The 26,049-nt window shown below is 46.7% G+C and overlaps 1 protein-coding gene across 3 annotated transcripts in view; it reads left to right on the top strand.

The window, feature by feature from the left end:
* The first annotated feature begins 1,280 nt into the window (after positions 1–1,280).
* SLC8A3 (solute carrier family 8 member A3) overlaps positions 1,281–26,049 on the top strand; it is a 113,674-nt gene continuing 88,905 nt past the window's right edge. For 2 of the 3 annotated variants that reach the window (XM_066188198.1, XM_066188200.1), the window contains exons 1-2: positions 1,281–1,812; positions 21,522–23,333. In XM_066188198.1, coding sequence (XP_066044295.1) covers positions 21,568–23,333 — 1,766 coding nt within the window. In that variant the 5' untranslated portion in view covers positions 1,281–1,812; positions 21,522–21,567. The remainder of the gene's footprint in view (positions 1,813–21,521; positions 23,334–26,049) is intronic. The other variant, XM_066188197.1, reaches the window with a different exon arrangement.

Here is a 26,049-nt window from a genome sequence, read left to right on the forward strand (position 1 = left end):
AGCCATAACTAGAATGTACCAGCTGACTTTCAGGGCCTTAGTGGTCTGTGCTGTCCTGCAGGGGACCACAGCCCATTTTCAGGCTCTCTTACCCGTGCAACTCTCTGACATGTCACCCTTCCAGTAACTGTTCTGCCCTTTCCTCATCCATCTTTGTATGTCTGCTGCCTGTGCCTGGCTGAGGTAGAAGTTCTTGCCCAGCGCAGGACGCAGGCTCAGGTTTCTCATGGCAGTTTATTCAGCTGCTTTTGACAGGGATGGTTTGCACTTGCACATGTGCTCGGGTCTCACCAGAAAGCTTCTGGGCCTTCATCACCTCAGGGGGTATGGGAAGTCACTGGGGACGAACGGGTTGGGAACAGCTTCTCTCTGGAGGATGAAACAGACCATTCTTTGGCAGGATAGCCTGGTGTCAGGGGTTGTTGCCTTGTAGTACCTGGGCTTTAAAGAAGTGAGAAGCCATGCCAGAAGGTAAATCTCCTGGAGGCACATGTCTGCCCATAGCTGCTGGGGCAAAACCAGAGGGATCCTAAGGGGAGACAAATGTGTGGAAATACCATGATGTGTCTTGTGTGAGGCATAAATGTACTGCTTTGTTCCATGGTCCTGGAAACCAGCCCCCAGCAGTCTTCTGCCAAAGTCAAATAGCAACTTTGGAGGCAATGTGTATTTTTAACCTTAAAATGGCTTGCTGTCTCACAACTTGTTATTTGACTTTGGTTAAAAAAATAACTGGGTGGTTTCTGCAAGCACAAACTAAAGCATGCAGCTTCAAATGGATACCAGTACCAATTCTGGCTGTGTAATTATATTGCCTGTATTTAATCTCTCAGAAGTGTTTGGCAGATGCTTTAAATTTCAGATATGCAATCAATACCTTTTTCTCTGAGGCTCAGCTACCGTGTTCTTCCCCTCCCTTACTTGAAATACACAAAGTCAATATACTTGGATGGTACAGGAGTGATCCCCTCTCAGTGAGTGTATATCTCTATCTGTATATACCGAAGAAGACCTCGTAGAGGTGTATGTGCGCGTGTTACATGCAAGACGTGCTCTGCCTTTATTTATTTTGGAAAGGGTTTGCCTTGGTTTCACCGTGCCTCGCTTTAAACGATCCGAAAATCCCCCCCCGGATTCAGAGGAATAAATATGCATGGCTTGTAATTCTGTTGCAGCGCTCGCTCCCAGCTGATAGGTGACGTGGAGTTTGGAGGCTCACAGATTGGCTTTTTGATTTGGCTTCTTGCTGCAGTTGTGCAAACCTCGCTGGCTCCCAGAAATCAGGCTCAGCGCTTTGCCGTGCACCGTAATGCTAGGAAACCTGCACCGAGCCCCGATGGTGTGAGCGCGGGAGCGGGGGAAGCCCAGCAGATTCAGTGGCAATCTGGGGTACAATCCATTTTCTCTTCCCCTCTCCCTCGACCCCCATTCATCTCCGTCCTCCTCGCCCTCCTCCTTCTTTGCCGGATCTCCCTTCCCTCCCCAAACTCCACCGCACGGAGCTGAAGATCAAGGCTGGTGGATTTATCAACATTTTACCTCCACCCCCACCCCCTTTTCCAGATGCACCTCCCCGCTCTCCCTGACAGCTGCAAAAGGGAGCACAGGTTTTGTAGCGAGAGAGGCAACTTGGACTGACATGCAAAGGCGAACCCCCCCGTACCCGCACACACCGTCGGTGAATCACCGGGAGATGCGATGAGCTCCCTTTAGGAACCGGAAGGATTTGTGTTGGGGAGCCAGTGGAGCCCCCCCCTCCCCATCCCCCCAGCCCGACCCTCCAAAAAAAAGTCAGGAAAGCCGCCAGGAAGGGTAAGTAAGGGGGTGCCACCCCCTCTCCGTGGGAGACGCGAGGCTGGCGGGCAGGTGTCCTGCTGCCAATCGGGGCTCCATGCCTTGCACGCGAATGGCCGTGGAGCGGGGGGTGCTGGGGGGTGGGGGGACGAGAGCTCTTTGCAGGCTCATCTCCCGGGATAGCGGGGGGAATTAGCATTGCCCAGGCGCTGGGAGCTCGCTTCATTCCCGCTGTCTTCCCGGCGCCGTGGCGGCTCCGTGCCCGTTTGTGTGTGTGTGTGTGTGTGTGTGTGTGTAAAGGGGGTGCGTGTGTGTGTGCGCTGCGGAGGGAGGGCTTTGCCTACGGCGCGGAGCGGGCGCTGCGGGGTGGATGCGCGCCGGGGAGGGGGCGCCGGGCCGGGCCGGGCGCTGCGGGGCCGGGGCCTGCCGGAGCGGGCTCCGGCGGGGCGGGCGCGGCAGGAGCTGTCCGGTCCCGCGGCTCCGCGCGCGGCCGCCCCGGGATCCCTCCCGCCGCCGGGCGGGGGTGCCCCGGTTCGGCGGCGCGGCGCGGCCCGCAGGGATGCCGGGGAGCCCGGGGGGGTGGCTCTGCCCGGGGCTGCCAGGCGGGGGAAGCGGCTCTCATGCAGTGCTATAAATTTCCTTTTTTAAAAATCCATTTCCCCCCCCCCCCCCCCTTTAAATATCCTTTTTATTTTTAATTTTTTTTTTTCCGCCGGGAGAGGCCGGGCCGGGCCATCCCCGGCCGTGGGGCGGGGGCGCCGGGGCCGCCGTCCTGGGCAGCTGTCGCGCTCCGTCCGCCGGGGCCGGCTTGTTTACCCCGGGTGTCAAATATAGCTGCTGCGCCAGGCGCTGCCCTAAATAGGGCACGGGGCCGCCGGCAGGCCCGCAGCCCCCCATGGCAGGGAGACAGGAACTCTACACACACACATGCACACGCATGAGAGCTGACCTAAATGTGGGCTGGTTTCATACTCTACCTCTCTCCCAGCCTTGCTTCAGGGCTTTATGTTTTTTCACCTGTGTCTAAAGTATTGATCACCCTGGGAGAGAGATGAAACCATTGCAGCTGGTTTTGGGGTTTTTTTCCCTGTTATTCTAGCACATGAGTCCATGGCCATTTCCCCCTCTGCCCCCTCCAATGGAGCTGTAGTTTGAGGGTTGGGTTCCTGACTTCTTGGCTTGTTCCTTAGCTTGTTCTGGGGATTTCACCCTAAAAATCTGTTTCAGATTTAGGGGGAAATGCTGGAGGGACAATCAGGGTGAGAAAGGGTGCCTTACACATATCTCCCCTCTCTTCGTGCTTATATGTATATTCCTTTATTTCCACGGATCTCTTTATAAAGCAAGAGGGTGATTTTGTTCAGCTGTTTTTTATTTTTATTTTTGGAGACGATGGGGCTGAAAGACTTAGGTAACAGTCAGTAGCACCTTTCTATTCAGTAGCACTCATTCCGTGCTCCCTGGGAGAGCCCAGGACAGCAGGGCTGGCTTTGGCAGACACAAGACACAGTGGGGGGACACAGAGGCCTTGAAGATGCTCTGTAGATTCTGTGCAGTGGGGAGAGGCATCACTCTCCCCGTGGCACAAGCACTTCTAGGGAGTCCCTAATCTTGCTCCATCCACTTGTGTTGGAGGCATTTGTTTACCCTGATCATGGTTTAGCTGAGAAAGTCACGTTTGGTGCTCATGTTCGTGCTTCTGTGTTCAACTGGAACGAGACTTGCTTCCTGAACAGAAGTAGTGATGTTGGAAAAGAGCATGTCCAACTACTGCCGAGGGCTTGCTGGGGAGGAGCGGGAGCAGCCCAGGAGCCCTCAGTTCTGCTGTGAGTGTGCAACATGAGGCAAACTGGCTACCCCGTGTTGTAAATAGAAGGGTGTAGTATCAACCGGTGCGGGGAAGGAGACGACTGATGGGTATAGAGAGCCTTAGGCAAAAGTGCAGTACAACAGTCTGGTTTCTTTTCTTTAAAGCCAAATATGAATCCTGCTCTAATATGTGGGTATTTTAAGCATTGCTCAAATGCCCAAGGTAGGACAGACTGTAGTAATCCCACTGCTGAGGTCTTAACTGAGGGCAGTGAAAGTGCAAGTAAGCTTCTGGTCTTTTGCATACCTCCAGTGTGCTGCTAGGCACATTTCAGGCCCCAGGTCTCATTTGTATCATTAATGGTATTTTTCTTCCTGGATGGGGATTTGGTAAGGATACAGTTACAATAACTAGTGGGTTACAGGGTGTGAGAGGGGAGACAGATACACAGCCATCCTAACACCCCGTCTGCACTGCACTTGTTTTTGCAGAGATCTTGCTCTTGCTCTGCAAAGCTGCCACCTAACAGGATGGCACCTGGGATGGCAGATGCCATCATCAGGTGGGATAGTCCTTTCCATTGCCCTAGGCAGTGTGAGAAGCAGTCTTCAACACCAGCGCCCAGAACAGGAGAGCACGTGTGGAGCAGTACCAAGCACAGCCTGGGTCATGCACCGTTCTGTGCTCCATAGGCTCTTGTGGGACCGGTGTAGGGCAGGAGCTGCCCTGTCTGATCCAGTCAGACTGGAGCACACTGTGTTGTTGGGAGTCACGGGCAGTTGTTCTGCATGGCTATCCTAGGATACTCAAGGCACTGCTGCGCAGCTTGGCTGGCTTGGAGGAAGAAAAGTGGTACCCAAAGATGAATCCACCCTTCCTGCTTCCTCTGCTTTCCTCTGGAACTGGTGGGTTTGAAGTCAGAGGAGACTGGTCTGAGCTTGGCAGATGCTGTGGTGTTGCAGGTTGGACAGGTAGAGAGATTGCAAAGGGTCTAGGCTGACCTGCTGCTGTGTTGTGCATGTTCCCACGTGTGCCTGATCCCTTATTTTTGAAGGGTCTCTCCTGTGAGAGGCATCCTCTATCCCCAAAGCAGGGCAAGGCCACGACAGCGTGTGTCAGCACTTTTATTAGAAACCAAGTGAAGATGTATTCCCTTCGCCAATATTTTCAAGTGAAGCACCGTACAGATAAATGGTCTGTCTGTCAGGGTTTTGTTTGCTTGTTTTAAACAAACAGCATCAGTCTCCTCCCCTAAGCTTCCCCAATGACCAAGTGGCGTTGACAAATAGTTCCTTGTTCTTTGTTGCCGTCATGTTTCAGATGCCTTTCATGTGCTTCACAGTTAAGAAGATGGCTTTGATTGCTGGCCAATTTTTTTATAAACCAGGCAGTAATATCTAATTTTATATTAAAAAAAAAAGGTAAAGGAAATTAAATTACAATGACAGAAACATCTTCTTAATACAGAAAAAGTCTCTGAAGCCAGGAAATTGATAGTTGTGATGCTCTATCTACCATCACCCACTGTGTTGAGGTATTGTGCCACAGATTAATGCTGTTGTTGATTTACTGTTTAGATAATGGTAACTCCTAAAGGCATCAGCCTGGTTGGGGGCCCATGTTTCCAAGCACCATACAGATGTCTAGTAAATTACAGTCTTTGTCCTGAAGAGTTTCATGCATTGAGAGATACATGAGATGATAAGCTGTTCTTGGGGAACCTTTAAAACACCTGTGTTGCTGAGCTCATGGTCCTGAATCTGCTCATTTTGGTTGCATGGGGCTGTGGGGTTTGGGGCTAAGGAGGAGCTCCAGGTCATGTCCCTGCTTACCTGCAAAATGAGATCCAGGAACCACCTCAAGTCTCCTGCAGCTTCAGTGGGCTTCTGGGCTGCTTGAGGACTAACATGGTGTAGGCTGTAGCTGGCTTCTCTTATTCTCCTCTGCCTTAATGCTTTAAGCTGCAAGCTGTGGTTGAGGTCCATCATGGACGTGAGTGCATGAATTTCAGCATGATGGCCTCCCAACCTCCCCATGAGGCACTTCTCTCGCAGGGTTTTGCAGGAATAACAAAGCATGAGGTGGCAGGGATGTGTCATGCCATTCTGAAAGTTTGCACCACCACCCCATCTTGACAGTGTCACAGTGAGACCCAGGTGCCATTGTTCCTGCAGTACAGCATCATAAAGTAATTAGTTCGCCCCATAAGACACATTTATAAATAGGTGATGATCATGCCCCCATGCTCCTTCAACTCTCAATTTTCTGGTAATTCTGTCTTTAAATCTGCCTGCTGGAGCCTTTGATCACACAGCTGAGCTGTCATTGATGTCTCTGACAGTTGACATCATGGGAGAGAAGGGAGCTTAGGGCTCTTAACATTTCTTTTATGATAGCTTGTTTTCTAACGAAACACTCCAATGAGGATTTTCCATCATAATAAAACAGGGAGCTCTTCCAGAGCACTCAGATTTAGGGAGAAGCTTCTGTTACCATTCAGTAGCAGATTATTTCAAGGCTACAAAAAGGAGCTTGCTCTGTTTGCTGCCTTCCTGTACTCTGCTGTCTTTTTACCTAAGCCTCCTAATTCAGGACAGCAGCAGAGACAGCCAGGTCAAGAGCAATCAGAAGTACTAAATATCCTATGCTGCTGGGCATGTTTTGCAACCAGTGAGGTGCCAAAGAGTTTTAGGAACTATAGACAGATGAGACTGCATTGCCATTGCTTTCGTCTCCCCTCTCCTAGGCTGGTACTTGGAGGCTGTCTCAAAGCAAACGGCAGCATCACAGAATACAGTTTTAATCAAAAGAAGTGTAGTGATGCAGGGATGTACCTGCGAGAGGGCACTTAGATCTGACTGCTGAGGTTGTGTTGAAGGTGACATGTCCAGGAGTGAACGTGGAACTTCAGTGCCGACAACACAAGGTGCCCTGCCAGTGTGTTCAATGCTGCATGCTGGTGCAAGCTGGTTTCCATCCCCAGAGTAGGGGCAGGAGCAGGGAGGGTTAGAGCATGTCTGCACCTCGCTCTGCAGTCAGACTGCAGCTCACTCTGGATGTATCCTAGCTCCCCTCGATGTGGGTAGTGCTAGGAGAGAGTCTGTGACCAGAGTCCAGGCAGGCTGTGAAATCCACCACTGCCCCAGAGCCACAGCTCCCCACGCACAAATTAGCGAGGGCAGCACTGCCTCTGCCATGCACAGGTGAGGGTACTTGGAATAATGCTCTCTGTCAAGAACCTGTCCTTTTGCTCTCCATACTGTCAGGAAAATTTGTCTTGGGTGATTAAGATGTGGATGTCTTGGTTTACCAACCTGAGGAAGGCCTTCCTTGTTGGGAAGCAGTATCTTGATATTGAGCTTCAAATTTACCTTAATAAGCACCTTTATCCTCTTCTCTGGTTTTGGTTGGGATTATGCAGTGACTCTTGAACACACTTTAGTTGGGGAAAATGGAGACAGAGATATGTCTCTGCCCTTGCATTACAGGACAAGGCTGTTCCATGGTACAGGAGGTGTTACAGGATTCACTGCTGCAAGAGGCAAACCTGCCTCTGCCCCTACAGCTGATGCACTTGCCACGCTTGTCATCTGGACCTTGTTTTCTACAGATTTCCCACCCTGGCTGCTTGTTTCTGTTTCTGTCCCACCCCTGCAGGATACTGGCACAGCGGCACATGTGCCCAGGTGGTGGGTTCTGCTTGCTTTTCTGCCAGACAGACTCCTGGTCCTTATTCATGCCCTAGCCATGCAAACAGTTCTGCCAATAAAAAGGGCTAGAGCAGAGTGGTAACAAATGACCAGAGGTGGAAAATGTTCAGGTTGGCTTAAGAAGCCCTGCTTCCACCTGTGAAGCTTCTGCCTGAATTGCCTGCAGCAGTTAAGGCTTGGAGTTGGTTCAGCCTTGAAGTCTGTGCTTGATGAAACGGATAGTACTGAATGCAAATTAGTTGCAAATAATCTAAGAGTGATGGGGTCTGCAAAGCACTTCTTAAGTTATTAAGTGGCACAAAAAGCTGGAAAAAAAGACAAAATAATTTTTAATATAAAATCTTACCAAGAACATGTACAGGAGTTGATCCTGATTAAAAAAAAACAACAACAAAACAAAAAAAAACCAAAACAAAACAGGGAGTCTAGGCCAAGCTATTTCTCAGATGCAACAAGCCAAATGGACTCAGGTTTTTCAAGAAGAGAATAAAATGAGAACTTCCCCTCTGCTCTCAATTCTTTCAAGTCCCGTGAAAGCTTCACACCAGCACTCAGCACTTCATCAACAGCAATCTCTCCATGTTGGAGCCTCCAGACTGCATTCCCTGGCAGTGCAAGTGGGAGCAGTGTCAACTGTTTTATTAGGTTTGCACCCACGAAACCCACTAGCAAGGGACGATCTGCCTCATTGTCCTCGTGGGACCGGGGCGGGCTCAGTTTGTGCTTGCTGCCATGCGCTCACCGTGGGTGCTGAACTTGACCAGTGTGAGTCCTGGGGAGGCTGCTGGCCTCGGTGCTAACCGGGGCCCCGGGTGAGGACCCAGGGACCAGAGTGAGGTGGAACTCTCAGTGTTGTCGTCTTCGAGGTGTGAGGCAAGGTGGGTCTCTGTGTACTCTTCCTTTGTGAAGGATTCTGATGAGGGATAATGACTTCCTGCTGCTTTTGTTTTGGCAGCCCCTAGACAAGAATGAGCCGTTCAAAGCGTGTGTCATAGGAGGCAAGCAGAGGGAATGCTGCTGGAGTTAACCGTGATGGGATATTCTCCTGTATGAGCATTTTGGAGATGGGTGGACTAGACATTGGCCTCACATAAATTACCACCCACTCTGACTCTTTAAGCCTCATTTTTTCCTTTCCTTCTAACCTTCCAGAGTAGTTTCAGGTTTGCTTCTTCTAGTAAATGTTTCTTCTTCTCTTAACTTAAATAATCCATCTCCCCAAAGCTGACCTGACAGATGTTTCCCTCGCAGTGACCCTGCACACACAGCACACTTCATGAAACCCTGGCTTCCATGGGGAAATGCAGCACCAGCAGTGACCCTGCTGGTGTCCCAGCTAAAAATAAAGCCTGTCCCTCCTGGCAGTGTTGGGGTTTGCTTTTAAGTAGGTAGGCAGTTTTACCCATTGGCTGCAATGTGCTCCTGTGCCAGGCAGAAGGCACAGCTTAACCTTCAGAGCATGATGGAGCTGCCTCCCCTCTGGGGAATCACACCAGGAGACTGAAGGTGAGAAGATGCTCCACTGCACTTGGTGCACCTACGTCACTCCCAAAAATCTGCTGGCTTGCCTGCTGCCTGTCTAGATCCATCTCTTTGCTGTTTGTGCATCCTAGTGAGTCACAAACACCCGTCCTTTCCCCAGCTGTGGCCTTTTCCTGCCTCTGCTTTTCCTTCTTAAATATATAGATTGTCTTCGTGATTCTCAGTAACTGCCCCAACTCCTGACTTCCCTCAAAAACTCCATGCCTTCTAGCTTCCCAGTGTTCTAATAGCATCGAGCTTCTTTTGGCTTGGTTGACCACCTCTATCCCTCAGACCAAAGCTAATTTCCTAGTGAAGGCTGAGGGAGGGGACTTGGGAGTTATGTTGGGTTGTGCAGTATTCCAGAAACCTCATCTACTTACCGTTGAAAAGACAAAACAAAGAGATGGTCTGGTCATAATTTGCAAGTATCTGTATGGGAGCCAACAGCTGCTAGTTATGGTGGGCTTAGTGCAACCCAAATGAAGGGGCAGTGGTCTTGGTAGCTGGGTTTGGGAAAGACCACAAGGGTGCTATGGGAGGAGGGGTCAGGAGGATGATCCAGAAATGTTTCTATGTCTGCCGAGTGGAGGGTTGTTTTGATGCAGGTCTCAAATTCACTGAGTACCCATTTTGTTCATTTGTCTGCTCCTTAAACTCCCACTGCAAAACGGACCAATTTCAAGGCTTTGTTTGTCTTGAAAAGTGGCCATCATTTTGCCAAAGATCTTTTGTACTTGTTCTTTTACCTGTTTGTGTCATTGACCTGAATGCAACACTAACGGTGGCTCTGCCTGGGATAACAGTCTTCCTAACCCATTGCTTCTCACTTGTTGGTGTTGGGGGACTCTTGCTTCTGTTTTGGCAAAGCATTTGCCTGTGACTTGTGACAGGTTTCCCAGATGATAGGAGTTGCTGTCATCAGCAATGTCAGTAAGAGCTGGGTTCAGGACACCACCACAGAAGTATGGCTGGGCAGGAGAGGCTTTCTGGGCTGAGGCAGGAGGGGTAGGGAGTGAGTGTTGAGTAAGGGTGTGAAAACAGGCTGTTTGTTCCTGCCTCAGCTGTTGCTGTAGTCAGTTCTTCACTGAATCTTGCAGCAAGAGTGGAACCCTGCAATTTTATTGCTGTAGCAGTGTCTTAGGAGAGACTTGCACTTGAAAGCAAGTTAAATGCATCTCAGTTTTACTCTTCTTTTTGCAGAAAAGAACAAAAAAATAATTTTTGCTGTCCCTGAATGGGACTCAAACTCCAGAGTTGAACTGATGGAGATATGGGACTACTAGGATCCATAATGGAGGCTGTGCCCCTCCGTGGCAGGAGGGAAGCTGTCCTCTCTTTTTGCCCTAGTGGCTTAAATGGATTACACAGTGAGCGCTGCATGGAATGAGTACGTTATCCAAGCACACACATTAAGCCAGTGTCTCCTGTCGTTTGACCTCCAGGATGAGGCACTTCATGTGCTGATCCAAGGTGACACCAGGCTCATGGTAGAGGGGAGAATCACACTCCAAGCCTTGTGTGCTGCAGTCTGGGATTGTGGGGAGAAGGAGAATTTTCTCCTTCTCTTGTCTGGTTTCAGCATTTGGCTGAAGTGGTCATCTCCCATGACTCAGCTGCTGCTCCTGTTGGCAGGACTAGTTGTAGCAGATTTGGGGCCAGCATGGAATATTGGGAGGAGGGAGGAACCCAGGGCAGGATGGACAGGCATATAGTCATATGGAGGAAGTAGGAAGATGTCCCCCAGCTGCTGTGTGTGACGTGAGTTGTAAAGAAGAAATAGATGAAGTTTTCCTTTTCTGTTTTATGAAATGTTGCCAAAGTTCCTCAGGCATCTCTTTCAATAGAGTAAGCTGGCTTTTCTGACTTGGGCTCACTGGACCTATGCTGATTTACACCAGAGAAAATCTAGTCCTAAGTCATCTGTCTCTCTTCTCCCTTGCCAGCCCTCTTCTGATGGTATGCAGATTGACTAGGCTGGAAGGATAGGTCTGATTTTTAAGATGACTGTGTAATAACAGGCCTTTGGAGGGTAGGGTCAAGGGGAGGAAGCTGGTGAAAATAAGTGCTCTGAATACCTGGAGAATGCTGTTTCTTCACTTTGCAGATAAACAACAGTCTGATTATTATATATGTTGCTAGAAAATTCTTCTGATGCACAATGTCCTGCATCCAGTTTTCAAATGTTCTGCACTGGTATCTAGGTTAAGACTTGCTGACTGCTGGGAACTGGGAGAGTATCGTGTGGACAGTGCGTTTGAAATGACAGGGGAGAAGTCTCCTCCTTTTCAAACAAAGTGCTTTGTTGTATGCACTGCCCCCAAGCTGGCAAACACATATAAGTAATCTTGATTTTTTGAATCTTCTTAATGGACCAAGTAATGGAGTTACCTGGCTTAGCTCTATGACATCTGGGTATGGAATCTGCCTGATCCTCTTGGTAGGAATCAAGAAATAAACTCATGTCTTTCTTTGGAGAAAACAGCAGCAGTCTCTCATAGTCATCTGTTTGATTTTCTGCAGGAATTTTAAATCATGTTTAGGTGTCCAGTGGAAAATCTGTGATTTCATTGGGTTCCAGGTGTCCAAGTGGGTTAAAAGGAGCTGCTCCATTAAGCTTCTAACAGCCCTTCGAAGTGTGGTCCCTTGCAACTCCCTTGGGGGAATATCTGAGGCACGCTGACACTATGGATGAGGCAGAGGAGGAAGTAAGTGAGGCTGTAATGGTGAGAAAGAAGATGTGGATATTGACAGTGTCTAGCTCCAGACAATATTTCAGATTACCTGCCCTTGGCAGGACAGAGTGGGGCAGCCAGCCAGCGAGGGCAGACCTGCAGTTGGAACACAAACTGAAAGGGAAAAGGTGAATCAACCCGTCTGGTAACTCTGTAGCGAAGAACAAATTTCTGCCTGTCTTTGCTGTAGAGATCAGTGTGGCATATGGCTTTTTATACAGCCCACAGGGAAAGCCGTTGGAGGGTGGGGAGAGAAGAAATGGAGATGGGGCGGCAGATAGCCTGGAGACTGCTGCCACTTACTGTAATTGCCGTAACAGCTCAGCTTCCACTGTTTGTTGTCCATGTCATCTCTGCAATTACCATATGGTAAATATGACTCGAGTCTCTAGCAAATAACAGAGCTAATATTAAAAGGGAATCTGTAAACAGCTAGTGCATAAATGAACAAAGAGCAATAAACAGCCTGGACTTATGAAGAATGAATTAATCATGGTGGAGGGCTTATTTTTTAAAGCAGTTACAGAATTAGCAGCTGAAGGATTAAGATATCTAAATTGTCAATAAGAGAGATGTGGGGATATATGGCAGTAAAGGGTGAGGTGCTGTGTGAAATCTTATTTGATAACTGTATTCAAATTGAGTGAATTTACAGGTTTTGGCACCTTCCAAGTGAAGTGGGAGGTATTTTGAGGATAACCCATGGCTCAGTGCATTTTTCATGCCTCCTGCTGGGCTCAGATCTGCAGAAGCAGTGGGCGTGTTACAGTGTATTTCCCTCATCTCAGCTGGAGACCTTGACTTTTTGGTTGAAACTCTGGAAATCTCTACTTTCATTCTGCACATGGCAGTCAGCACCGTGCTCCTTGTGCCAGCCCCACTGTGCTGGGGGCACACAGCAAACAGGTGGAGAGACCTTAAAAAGTGAGCAACACAATGAGTTTCTGTATATCAATCTCAATTTAACCTTTGTAACAGTCCAGTATCTCATGAAAACCTGCTGTACAGCAGAGCTGAGAGGCAAGTTTTCACTGCCCAGGCATGGCTTTCCTGCTCCAAAGAGGGCAGATTGACTGCTGGTTTTGGTGGGAGCAGGCACTGAGCTATGGCTCTCCTAGATACCCATCCACTTCTGATTGACTCGAAGATGGAGAATCAAGAAGAGATGAAGATAAATGATTAAAGGGCAGCCTGGGCTAATTTATAAAGATTAAAATAAATTCGTGTGCTTTGGCCAAAGAAAAGCTGTGGAGGAGAGCAGCTATTTACAAGTATCTGAAGCATGTAAATCTCAGACAGGGAGGAGAATGGTTGAGAGTGCTCCAAGGACATGATAATGAGAACTAGCAGCATAAATTTTCTTAATTTCATCCTAAATATAAGGAAGACGGCTAAAGCCTCCAAGATAAATTACATCATGGAGGAGTCTCTATGGGAAGTTGTGGAAATGCTATCACTTGGATAATTTAAAACTCAGCTGGACAAAGTACTAGGAAATAATGGTCACAAGGGGAACAATGCAGTGGAAGTCCCTGAGGCATGGACCGGGCAACTCTTGTGTCTCTGGTCTAGCTAAGTCTGTAATAAGTGAAATCTGTGCTAACTAGGCTGAGGGCTTTTCCCATCCAATATGACAAACAACAACCAGTTGTTTTTGCTGCAGTAGTAAAGATGCTTTATGAAGTGTAACCTTCTCCTCTCCCCTCCTGGTTTTCTGCCCAGTCTCCCACTTCCCCATTTGCTGCTTCTCCCTCCATTCACTTTTAAAATATTTTCTTTCTTACTGGGCCAGGAACGGGCCCTTCTGAACAGACTTGTGGAGGGCTTATAATTTCTCTTGTGTGTGATGTGGCATTTTTGGTAAATTTTTTTTTTTTTTGCTGCATGCAGACAAAAAAAGTCATAAATTTTGTTTTTATTTTTCCTTGAAGGAGAAGTAAAGAAATAAAGAGGCTGTTCCAGAGGATGGGAACAATGTGTGCCTGGCTCCTGGGATTAGCACTCAGTGTGGCTTGCTGGTGGCTGTCCCAAGAGCCTGTGAGCCAGGTGGGAAGGGCTCCCTGCCTGCCTACTTGTTGCACCAAATCTAGCACATCACATGGTTTGTTTTGTTTGCCTCAAATAGGTGTTTTCTGTCAGAAATCTTTTGTTTTTCTCAACTAAGTCTGGATCTAAAGATGAGATATGACTACAACACCTCTTCTCTCCTTATGTACCATTTAGCCCGCCTCTGTGTGCAAATAACTATGGGCTCTGTGGCGCAAATGCACTGTTGACAACAAATCCTGGAGTCTTTAATTGTAACAGTTGCAGATCTGCTACCAGAATGCTAAAGAAATGTCAGAGTTGCTGCTGTCATCTGTAGGATGCTGTGAGTCACTAGGTGATAAGTTGCACTCTGATGGTGGCACCTGAACCAGCAGTATAATATGTCTATGAAGCAGGAGCAGTAAATAACACACCCTGTGTGCTGCCACAGGCAGTACAAAAAAGGTCTTTCACTGACAAGAAGTTTTCCTCACACTGCTGAAATGTTTTTCCTTTTCCCCTACTGCTCTCCAAATGGTCTTCACTACGCTTTATAAAGCAGCAAGACAGTGTGGTGAAAACCAGTGCCTTGAAGGCTGCAGCTGGGGAGCCAGTGCCTGGTCCAACCCCCTATGTTGTCAGGTGGTCCATGTTGTATCCTTAAGCTACAGTCCATGGAAGAGGCAGGGGGACTACTGAGTGGGTGACCGAGTAACTCCACTTATTTATTTCCCTCAGCCTCCTAAACCTAAAAGAGAAGATTTTCAGCGTCTTCTCTGGGCCTTTCACATAATGAGAACAGGAGTCTGGAGAATGTGGCTGAACCTGCCCTCTCAGTTTAGGGCCATTCATACTGGGAGGAATGGGGTGTTCACCTGCACTTGGATACAAGCAACTGAAGGCTTTAACTGTGTTTGGAAACTCCTCTAAATGCATTGAAAAGACTGATCCTTGAAGATCTGCCTCTAAATGTGCAATGGAGGCTTCCCAGGGACTTCTGAAAGGTCGCAACAGTGACTTTTTACCAAATGCACACTAGGTTGTCACTGTGGCACTGCAGTGAGCTCCAGGTGCAGTTTGTACACAGGTTGAGTTTGCTCTGGGTCTCTGTGCACTAACACAGGGATGTGGTGGTCACAAGTGGGCCTGGACCTCCGAGCTGTGCTTCTTACTCTCTTACTGTGTGGGTGACTGAGCACGGGCACAGGTTGACCAGAGAGGTTGTTTGAATATCCTCAAATATATTTTTGAATATGTTTTGAATATATTCAAAAGCCAGCTGGCTGTGGTCCTGGGCAACTGGCTCTAGGTGGCCCTACTTGAGCCAGGGGATTGAACAAGAATACCTCAAGAGATCCCTGCTACCTCCTGTGTGAACTACCTGCTTGAAAGTCCTGAAAAAACAATAGTGAGACTGCGTAATATTCATGAAAAGAAAAGACCCTCATCTGTATCTGAGCAGATAATTCTGCCTTTTAAGCAGGAGCGTGCCCATTGCTAATCTCTATGTCAGCCTAAAATCTAGCTTTTTGGTTTTTGAATGTAAAAAAGTCTATGGTTCTGGGGGAAAAAGAGTAGCTCTTGCTGTCTCTCATGCTGAGGAATCTCAGATATGGATGTGTTTGAGGAGCAGAAGAGCAAACACACCGTGGCTCTGAAGGAGGCTGTGCTACCCTATGCCATAAATAAGGATGCCTCTTAAAGCGAGGCTGTGGCTGTCCACGGGAGGTTTTCTGCAGTGTCTGTCACCTCCAATGCATGGCTGTGTAAAGAGCATTAACTGCAGCTCTGCTATCCATATATCCTTCTATCCTATGCAGATGTTTTCCAGGGCAGGTGTGAGCAAGGAAATAAATGCCTGGCCAGTCAAGTGCAGTCAGTGGGGTGTTGGAAGGGGACAATTAAGTACAGGCATCTTTATGGGTTAGCTATTTATGCCCCTGCTTTTCCATGAGCATCATGGATACTAAAATACAGAAAAAAACAGCATGGACTGGTTCCCCAGGGCAAGTTGAGTGTTTGGAAGTTGCTGCTAGCTGTACACAGATTCTGCTTGGGCCAGCCCCTGGGATCACCAAATGTAACTGGATCTCGTCACTGCAGCATTTCTATAAGGAATTAGTAGACTTGAGTTGTTATGTCAATTAACACCCATTTACCATGCTAGAATCGTGGGTACTGCTCAAATTAGTTGAAACACCAGCTTGTAAATATTTAAGACTTACTAAGAGAACTGGTTGCTTTTTTTATGGTAGCTTTTTGCACCGTCTTGAGCAAAAAGAAAGGCTGCTTTTGACACATACCAAGGGGATTAATCCATAGGCAGCTAATTCTGGGCTTTGGCATGTTTACTGTGAAGTGCAAAGCAACAAGCACCTACAGCTCCCTGCCATAACTTTTCCATCGAGCCAAACTGTGGGGATCTGTCATGGCCTAGAAATGAGTTATGGTGCTGTTTCCCCCATAAAACCTAGCTGGTGGCAGTAGTACAGAGGTAAACTACCTATTTGCTGTGTCATGACCTGTGTAAAGTCAGCTTGGGCTCGTTGGTTGTGCTCATTTCAGATAGGCAGGAGTGTGCCATCAGTCTGACGTTTTAAGGCCTGGTCTGTGTTTGAAATTTGTAGTTGTCAGACTAAATGGATCTGATTACACTGCTGTAGCTTTTGGCTTGCAGGTAAATCTAAACTTGCATTTTGGATACTCCCCTCGTAGTGATGAGCAAAGGGCTCAATAGCATTTCAATGGAGACAATTGAAAAATAGGCTTTGTTTTGTATTAAATATTTTGCTCTGCTTTTATTTTGGGGGAGGGAGGACTGTGCATTAGGTATAATACCTCCTCTGCGAAAACTCAGTTATTTGTGTTCTTTGGCAGAAAGGCTGTAATTTCAATTTTTGCTCATGGTTATAAAAAACCCTGTGTGTTCAATCAAAAAGCTTTTATGTGCTTTGGAACTGAGGAATGTGAAGTCATGTTATTAAGCTGCGCCTTATTTCTGTCTCCCTCAGCTTTGGAGCGGGGCTGTGAGATGATGCTGATAGCAGTGCTGTATCTGCTCTGTGCTGGGACAGATGCTTCCCAAGTGCATCTTGAGCTGTCTCTGCCTGGCCCCAGTGCAGCACCCACGCCTGAGTGGGGCTGACCCTGTGCTGAGATCTAATCAGCTGCCTTTCCTGGCTAGTCTCAAGTCAGGGAGAGAGGATATATGGCCACAGATGTACTCCCATGTCTCGTTTATCTGGGAGGTGGGAGGTAGAGGGGAAGGAGAGGGAGGTGCCAGAAAACCTAATCTTATTTGCAGCTCAAGTACAAAGGCTTTTGTGATGGTTTAAGAGGCATTTTGCCTAAATAAGCAATTATTAGGGACTTAGGGGGTTGCCTTTGGTTTTGTATTTAATGAGCAGTGATGTTATGAACTTGGCATGTAGAGGTTAAGTATTATCAGCCATCACTGTGTTTTGTTGCCTCTTGATTTAATTTCTTGTAAACACTTCCTTTTGAAAATATCCTTACCTTTAGAGTCATGTGAGAAATTGTATACAAAAAACTATATTGTAAGGGACCAGTGTAGCCTTGCCAGCTTTATGCCAAATACAAATCCACAGCAGACAAACCATCAGTCTTCTGAAACTCAGCTATGGTAAAATATCATACAATTGTCTTAGAGAACCATAAAGTGGTTTGGGTTGGAAGGGACCTTAATTGTGACAAGCATGGTCCATACTACCCTCTGGACTGTCTTCAGAAGTATTTCAAGACTCATCTTTTTATTTATGGGTCCTATTTATGCATTTGTAGAAGATGTGGCCATTGTCAACTCTTGTAAAGGGAGCTCCTTCTGCTAAAATAACTATTATGTGTCTTCCCAGAGCCTTGCTGTTGAATGGTTGCTCATCCTGGTGCAGTGATGCTCACAGCACTTTGTCTCTCTTTTGCATTGATTGACTGCTTTGAACTTACCCTACCAGACAGTGGACACTTTCTGGTCCCCTCAGTGCCAATGCCCTTATTTGCATGTATTTATTTTGGAAGCAGAGACTTGTGGGAGAAAATGATGTCTGATAGCAAAGAGGTAGTGGAAATTATCCTTGTGATCACCCAGTACCAACTAACTTTCCGCTGTTGCTGCAGCCTCCTGCTGTTGGCATCTCATAGGGCTAGGGCGGTGATAGTGCTGGAATGACACCTCTCTGCACCAGATGTGGATTGTTTCGTGGCCTTGGTTGGTGTCAGAGGCGCGATGCCCTGACGCCTCCTGACTGCCTGGGAGTGACTCAAGATTGTACTGCAATCCCACCTGGAGGCCTGGTGCTCAGAGCGGATCTCACGGTGAAGGTTGGCTCCTGTCATACTCAGCCCTGCTGAGATCAATGCCACTGCTGCAGTCTGGGCAGGACTGTTTTTTTCCCTTCCACTGGTTTTTGGAATGAGTTTAGTAACTATATCTGAGGGAGAACTTGCACCTTGTGTAAGCAACCTTGTTGACCTGGAGCTAGAGAGTGAGTTTTAACTCTTCTGTCCTCTGTTATCTGAGTGTCAAACCATTACCTCAATGTTTTCTTAAGATCAGTTTTAAAATTTAATGCTTATATTCTCTTCTAAAGCATTTTTGCAGCTGTTCTTAATAGGGGGATGACCATAAGAATGATTCACTGTGTTTTTCAGAATGGTTAGGTTACTGTTTTTCATGTTAATGAACATATATTAAGATCTTATTAGACAGCATGGCTGTGAGCAAAGTTCCTGTTGATCCCACTGGGAAGTTTTATCTGTGACAAAGAATTGCAGGATCAGGTCATTATTGTTTCATTTTAGAAAAATGATTGTGACCTCCACTTGATGTCAAAGCAAATGAAAATCAGTAAAGAAAAATGTTCCCAGTTTCTGAGATTTTATTCTGCAACACATAGCCTGAGTTTGGAGATCCTAACACATAAACAGAGGCTACCCTGCTAGAGATCGAGATAACATACTATTAGTTTGATAAATAATAGTAAAATCACCCTCTGCTCAAAATCAAATTAAAAATTTAAGCAGAACTGGCAAGGTCCTGGAGTGTGTTGAGGAATGCCTAGCAATAGAAATCATCATGGCATTACAGAAGGTAGACAGTGTTAATTACAGAAGTTTTGTCCCACAGAGAAGGAGGTTGGTGGTAGCAGTGATTTATTCAGAGGGCATTTAGTCATTGCACTATTCCTAGACAAGGCTCTGAATTTATGTGATACTTAGACTCCTAAATAATTTTTGAAACCAAATTTAGGTGCTTGAGTCACGTATATGTTTTTGAAATTACTCCTGTCTTTCTGTCAGCCATTTCTACATGGCTGATCTTGGAAGACACAACACCTACTGGATGTGGTACTGTTGAGTAGGAGCTGGGAGCTGAAAGTGTCAAGAGGTTGGTGGATACCTGCCAGCAGCTGCAGTATGGAAAAGGACGATCTGATGTGCCTGGGGTATTTCTGGAGCTGCTGTGCTCGTGCAGCTGGTCTCTGTGTGCACCTTGTGTCAGAGGCACCTGGAATGTGTCATTTTGCTGTCGTGTGCACACATCTACCTTGCAGCCCAGAGATCTTGGGCTTCAGGCTCGTAGTCGCCCTGCACATGTTCACTGGCTCTTTCTCAGGGGTTTCCCTACGCCCTGTGGCCAGAAATCTAGGCAAACAAATACTGTGCAGAGAGGGAAGATGGACAAAATGAGAGCATCAAACTGAATCTGAGTTGTATTTGCTGGGCAGTTCAGCCTTCCCTGTGACCCTGAGCTGTCCAGGCAGCGGGGTGTTTTAGTGAGATTTCAAGGCTGGGGCTGGGGCTGTCTGACAGTCCTCACTGGGGCTGAGGTCCCTCTCATCCCTGGGAGCTCGATCAGGCACCAGGGCTGGGGGAGACAGGAGGATAGATAAGTAGGCATTGGAGTGGCAAGGTACGTAGGCAAACGTGGGGGAACCTCAGTCTTCTGAATTAGTCCACACAGCGTGAAGAACTGCATTGTTTTTTAATATCAAGGGTGTCAGATATGGATTTGTGATCCTGATACTGCATAATCAATTCTCTCCCCTCTGCTGTGCTTTGTCAGGAACAGTTTTGTTCATTTGCAGTCTGTGTTCACGCTTTTCCTTCCTGTTTTGCTGTCTTTATAGATTTTTATCTGAAAGTTGAAAATGTTTTCTGTTGATATTGGGAAGATTGCGCCCGCTTTTGGAAATAGGCAAGCAACACAACGTGATGATAAAATAGCCATTTGAGATGCATTTATTACTGCTGATAACACAATAATGTTGTCTGGAATATTTACAGTTTAGAGAGGGGGGTGGATCTCCTCAGGTGTTCAGGAGCCAGTTCATCTCTTTGAACTGCTGTCATCTGAAGTTCAGGCATTTTACTCTAAACTGCCTGACTGGGCACTCTATTGAGACAGCAGAGAGAGGTGTGAAGGGACATAATCCCATCTGGAGATGTAGGTCTTAAATACATGTTTTATGTCAGCACGGGGTGGGACAGGAAGGATCGTTCCCTGGAAATGAGTATCTGTTTCCTCTGACTACAAAGAGAGCCTGAGAGACTTGTTTGACTTGCTGCCCAAGATTTGGGTAGTTACAGTAGGGGAAATGAATCCCAGGCCTGCTCATTTGGCAGTACAAACCTCAATGAAAGTTAGTGGGAGTTAAGACTTTTGAACCTTCCAAGTGCTGTAGATAATGCCACTATTAAGTTTGATGTTTCCTGTGAGATACTTGCCTGTGTCTGGACTCACAAATGTGATTTGTCAGTTAAGCCCAAGATCAAATTCTTCCAGAAGCCTGTTATGAAGGAAGGAGAATAGTGTGATCCATGATAATGTGAAGGGTTCAGAATCCAATTTTAAGTGGTGCAAGCCCTACAGCAATGTCGTCTGTAAGTAATAGAAGGTATTATTGGGCAGTGATATGCCAAATCTCTGTGCTACATTGATCAGCTCCATTGTTTTTGTATGGTATTTTAGGTTAGAGATTACTTTCATTTTAGAAGATATTTGAAAATACATCAATTTTTTTAGGGAGGCAAAGGGATGTTGGTGGGTACATGCATTTTGTTCTGTCTTCTGAGTTTTATGAGCACAACTTTTCCTAAATGTGGCATTTTTGTAGGTTTCTGTGACCATTTAAAAGCATGGTTATTGATGTAAAATGTGACTGTCCAGATGGCAAAGCAGAGGCTAGTGATAAATGGCCTTTGGCACTTCGCCGAGCATGAGTCTTCTGCCCTATTTCTGAGTTGATATCTTTGCCTTCTAACATGGACACCCTGTGCATCAAAATCTTGGGGGAGCCCTAGGACCTTTCTGCAGACTCTCCACCTGATTAGGAGGGGCTCTTTGTGGGGATGATTTGGCCACTAAGGTACTCCTTGATTTATTACTGAATTACGTCCTACAAATGGACTTAATTTGGAGATTGCTCACTGGCCTTAAATGGTACTTTTTGTGTTGCTAGAGACTGCTTAACTTGTTTTATTCCCTGGGTTCTGAGGCAGGGGGGGTCCGTAGGTTTGACAGTTTGTGCTGAGTTGAAGTGCTGTGTGCTGGGGATCACCATGGCATCACTAGGTGAGTGGCAGCTGAGCACTCGGTTCTGTTGCACATCCTGTAGTTCAGGGGTGAGCTATTTTATACACACACACACACACACACACACACACACACACACACACACACTTTCCCTCTGAATTACTTTTCTAGCAGTCTTCGTCTGCAGGGCATATTAATGCTGCAGTTTGTTAGAATCCCTGCTAAATACCTTCTTCAAAGTGGCAGAGAAGCAACCCTTACATCTGTACCAGTACTCTTCAGTGGTGAGCCACTGAAGTACGTTTAGGTAAATGTTGCATCTTCCTTCTCTCTCATGCTTCCCTCCCCCCTCTCTGTTTTGTTTGTTTCAGGTTCTTGACCTTTTTGGATCTACACAGTGGAAGCTGCATCTTGTGTATGGCGTGGTTAAGCTTGCAGCCTGTCACCTCGGCCTTCCTCCATTTTGGGCTGGTTACTTTTGTGCTGTTTTTGCATGGTTTGCAGGTGAATGCTGGCCTGACGGGAGACTCAACCAGTACAGTACAAAACAGCTCGTGTTCAGGATCTTTTGACTGCAAGGAGGGTGTTATTCTACCAATATGGTACCCAGAAAACCCGTCTCTTGGGGACAAAATTGCCCGTGTTATCGTATACTTTGTAGCGCTGATCTACATGTTCCTTGGAGTCTCCATCATTGCAGATCGTTTCATGGCATCTATAGAGGTCATTACATCACAGGAGAAAGAAATAACAATTAAGAAACCCAATGGAGAGACCACAACGACCACCATTCGGATTTGGAATGAAACTGTTTCCAACTTGACCCTCATGGCTCTGGGCTCCTCTGCTCCTGAGATCCTCTTGTCTCTGATAGAAGTGTGTGGGCATGGATTCATAGCTGGAGACCTGGGGCCATCTACAATTGTTGGCAGCGCTGCTTTCAATATGTTTATCATCATTGCCATCTGTGTCTATGTGATCCCTGATGGGGAAACCAGGAAGATAAAACACCTGAGGGTTTTCTTTGTCACGGCTGCATGGAGCATCTTTGCTTACATCTGGTTGTACATGATCCTTGCTGTCTTCTCTCCAGGTGTGGTTCAGGTTTGGGAAGGCCTGCTCACGCTTTTCTTCTTTCCACTTTGTGTCATTCTGGCTTGGATAGCAGATAGACGTCTGCTTTTCTATAAGTATATGCACAAAAAGTACCGTACTGATAAGCACAGGGGCATTATCATAGAATCAGAAGGCGATCACCCTAAGGGAATTGAGATGGATGGCAAGATGATGAACTCTCACTTTCTAGATGGGAACTTAGTGACTGTGGAGGGAAAGGAGGTCGATGAATCCCGCAAAGAGATGATCCGGATCCTAAAGGACCTGAAGCAAAAGCACCCAGAAAAGGACTTGGACCAGCTGGTGGAGATGGCCAACTACTACGCCTTGTCTCATCAGCAGAAGAGCAGAGCCTTTTATCGCATTCAAGCAACCAGAATGATGACGGGAGCTGGAAATATTCTGAAAAAGCACGCAGCTGAGCAAGCCAAGAGAACCACTAGCTTGCATGAAGTACGGCCAGAGGAACCCGAGGAATTCATCTCCAAAATTTATTTTGACCCATGCTCCTACCAGTGTCTTGAGAACTGTGGTGCCGTTCTCCTGACAGTGGTGCGGAAAGGAGGGGACATGTCCAAGACCATCTATGTGGACTATAAAACAGAGGATGGCTCTGCCAATGCTGGTGCTGACTATGAGTTCACAGAGGGGACTGTTGTCTTGAAATCTGGGGAGACCCAGAAGGAGTTCTCAGTGGGAATTATTGATGATGACATATTTGAGGAAGATGAGCATTTCTTTGTGCGGCTCAGTAACCTCCGTGTGGTAGAGAATGAGGAACCTCCAGAGCTCAGTAACTCCCCATACCCAAAGGCCATATTGGCTTCTCCTTGTGTGGCCACAGTGACTATCCTGGATGATGACCATGCTGGCATCTTCACATTTGAGTGTGACATTATACATGTCAGTGAGAGCATTGGTGTGATGGAAGTCAAAGTCCTAAGGACATCAGGTGCACGGGGTACAGTCATAGTGCCATTTAGGACAGTAGAAGGGACAGCGAAAGGAGGTGGAGAAGACTTTGAAGACACTTACGGGGAGTTGGAGTTCAAGAACGATGAAACTGTGTAAGTACCCCATTCATTTCTGTTCTCGGGTCTAGTTATGGTGTATAACCCCACATTTTGAGTCCATTACAGGTGAATGCTGACAAGGGACAGGCTCCTTTCTTCAGCTTTCCATCAGTTTCCCTACTTACCTCTTTCAGGCAAGAGCCGACAGCAGGATTTAAGAGCTCAAAGCTCTTGTCCCTTCCCTCTTGGGAATGACAGATTGAGGCTTAGAAATACTGGGGACCAGGGGTAGGAAGAAAATATATCATTCTCTGAGGTCCTGTACTAAAGCTAAGGGTTAATGGAGAGTTAAGATAGAGAGAGAAGGAGAAAGATGAGGTTTTACTTGACTGGGCAAATACGGGAAAGCCTCTCTTTGAATACCAGACATGGGGAACACAGGGCTTTGTTGCAATCCCTAGATTAAAGGTTCATAACAATTATTCCCAGGCATGCAAGAACTGCTCAGTAGTCCTGGGGTTTTATTTTCACAAGAGAAATACTTCATACCTATGTTCCTAGGCTTGCCTGTGCAACTGGCAGGTCTGTGTGGCAGCTAATTCACAGCAGAGGCACAGCTGCAAAGCCATTCTGCTGGACCTGAAATCCTTGCAGCCTTTATGACTCTGTGGTCTATCCATGTTCCCTCCATCACCTTCCCTATGATCTCTGTACATCTGTTCATTGGCTACCTGTGGTTTTTCCCCTTATAAAATACTGTGGCAAATGGCAATAAAGGTCTAAAGCATTGCAGATCACAGCCTGCCCATGTGGCTCCATGACCCAGTGTTTTCATACAGAATAAAGAAGGGAAGCAGCACCCATCCCATTAATTCAGGGGTTTTTTGGGGTTTTTTTTTGTTTGTTTTCGGGGTTTTTTCGCATGCTAAGAAGTTGATGCTAAGCTAGGAAGTAATAAAGACCAGAGAGGCGATTGTCTAATTGCTCTAAGTACCTGTTGTTAATGTTAGTGAGGAATGAGAAAAATCGCTTAGCTGAGTAGGGAGAAGGACAGATATGTGAGCCTGGTGCTAAAACTCTGAAGTACTAAGTACCTAGTTCCTTTTGCTAAAACCTAGTCACTTGTCCTATCACAGGAAGAATTGTGCTGGCTTGCATCTGAGATCAGAGAAAGGAAATATTTGTACCAAGCCTTCCAATACTGTGCCCAGAAGGATGTTGATATATTAAATTCTATGAAGTAGGGATGTCCTAATTTGATAGGACCTTCTGTCTTAGCCCACTAAACCATTTAATCCAGCTAATATCCACAATCTTGATACTTGATTATAATTATGTGCTCTTCCTACTAGAGGAAGAGAAGCTCCTGTTGGCTGGCTTCAGCCACTGTTGGAGCTGGAAGAGGATCAGCTGTCCTAATCTGGCCTTTTTGGGAAGATGGGCCATGCAGGTCAGTCTCCTTAACTGAGCTGCAAGCTGATTTCTGTGGAGAAAGTGAAGAAGAATGTTAGGTTTGTGGTTACAGTCTCCTGTGAGCAGGCTACCTAAAATATGATGGGTACTACTTTGCTTCGACCAGGTCTTGGAGCCAAGAGACTTTCCTTGCTTGAAGAAGACCCATCAGTGAAAGGCCGGCAGATTTGCGGTACCAGAGAGTACTCTGAGCTATACTCCCTTTCTCTCATGTGCTGGCTAATGGAAGACTTCTTTTTGTCTTTGAAAAGTGTGACAGAAGGTCAGAGCATACCTATATAGTTGCTTCACTTGGGTTAAAGCAAATCACTTTCAGCAGGACCAGGTGCATCCTTGTGGCACAGACTAATAATAAAAAAAAGGCAGTCCAGGAAACAAGTATGTGTACGTTCCTTAATGCTGTAGTTTTTGACCCAGCAGTGACCTAGAGCATCGACAAGACATTTGTAGTGTATTTCAAATGGTGACCACATCTGATGCATTCATGAGACTTTCACTTCTGCATCAGAAGCTGCTGGGAACAAAGCCCACTAGCCACAGTGGCCATGGGGATAATGTAGCTAGCAGATTTTAATTTCTTTGGAAGCTAGAATTAGTGTAGTGGCTCAACATACCATTTAATCAAACTAATAAGCCTAACAAGGAGGGGGATTATATCAGCCAGCACATATCTTTATTAACTCCCTATTTACTCCTTTATTCACACCTACAGGAATTACAGGAATGGAATTTTAGTCTGGAAATGTGGAGGTAATTTTCAGTAATCAGTCTTTGGCCTTGAAATTCAGTGAACACAGGTCAGTTTGCTGCATTTTGCTAGTTCCTCTCTGAGGTGCAGGTTGTAGCAGCTGTAGAAACCTGGAAGCAGCAGTAGGTGGGTTTAATATTTTCTTCCTTCTCTGCTTTCTGAATCTGAATACAGAAAAATAAATTTGATTAAATACTTAGGCTGCAAACAAATTTGAAGTGACTTAGATCTGAATTTGGCCTTCAGACCCCTAATGCTGCTATTCCAACAAACAGTTTGCTCAGCCCAGTTTGGGAAGATGGGTGAATAGGGTGTTTAGTACAGTTTTGCTGACCCAGAGGGCAGTGTGTGAGTCACAGAATTGCTTGGTACAAGGCTGTCTGAAGACACTGGGTCACCAAATAGCCAGAGCATTGTCTGAATATTTGAGTCTCTGCCTCTTAGATGCCTTGCCACTGAAGGAAATCCACCACGAGGTACTGACATCTCCTGCACACTGAAAGGGGTACCAAGAGTCCACCATGCCCAGTACAGAACAGAGAGGACAGC

Source organism: Chamaea fasciata, unplaced genomic scaffold, assembly GCF_029207755.1.
Source record: "Chamaea fasciata isolate MVZ Bird 193981 ecotype frontalis unplaced genomic scaffold, bChaFas1.0.hap1 SCAF_7, whole genome shotgun sequence".
In the NCBI taxonomy this organism is placed as follows: Eukaryota; Metazoa; Chordata; class Aves; order Passeriformes; family Sylviidae; genus Chamaea; species Chamaea fasciata.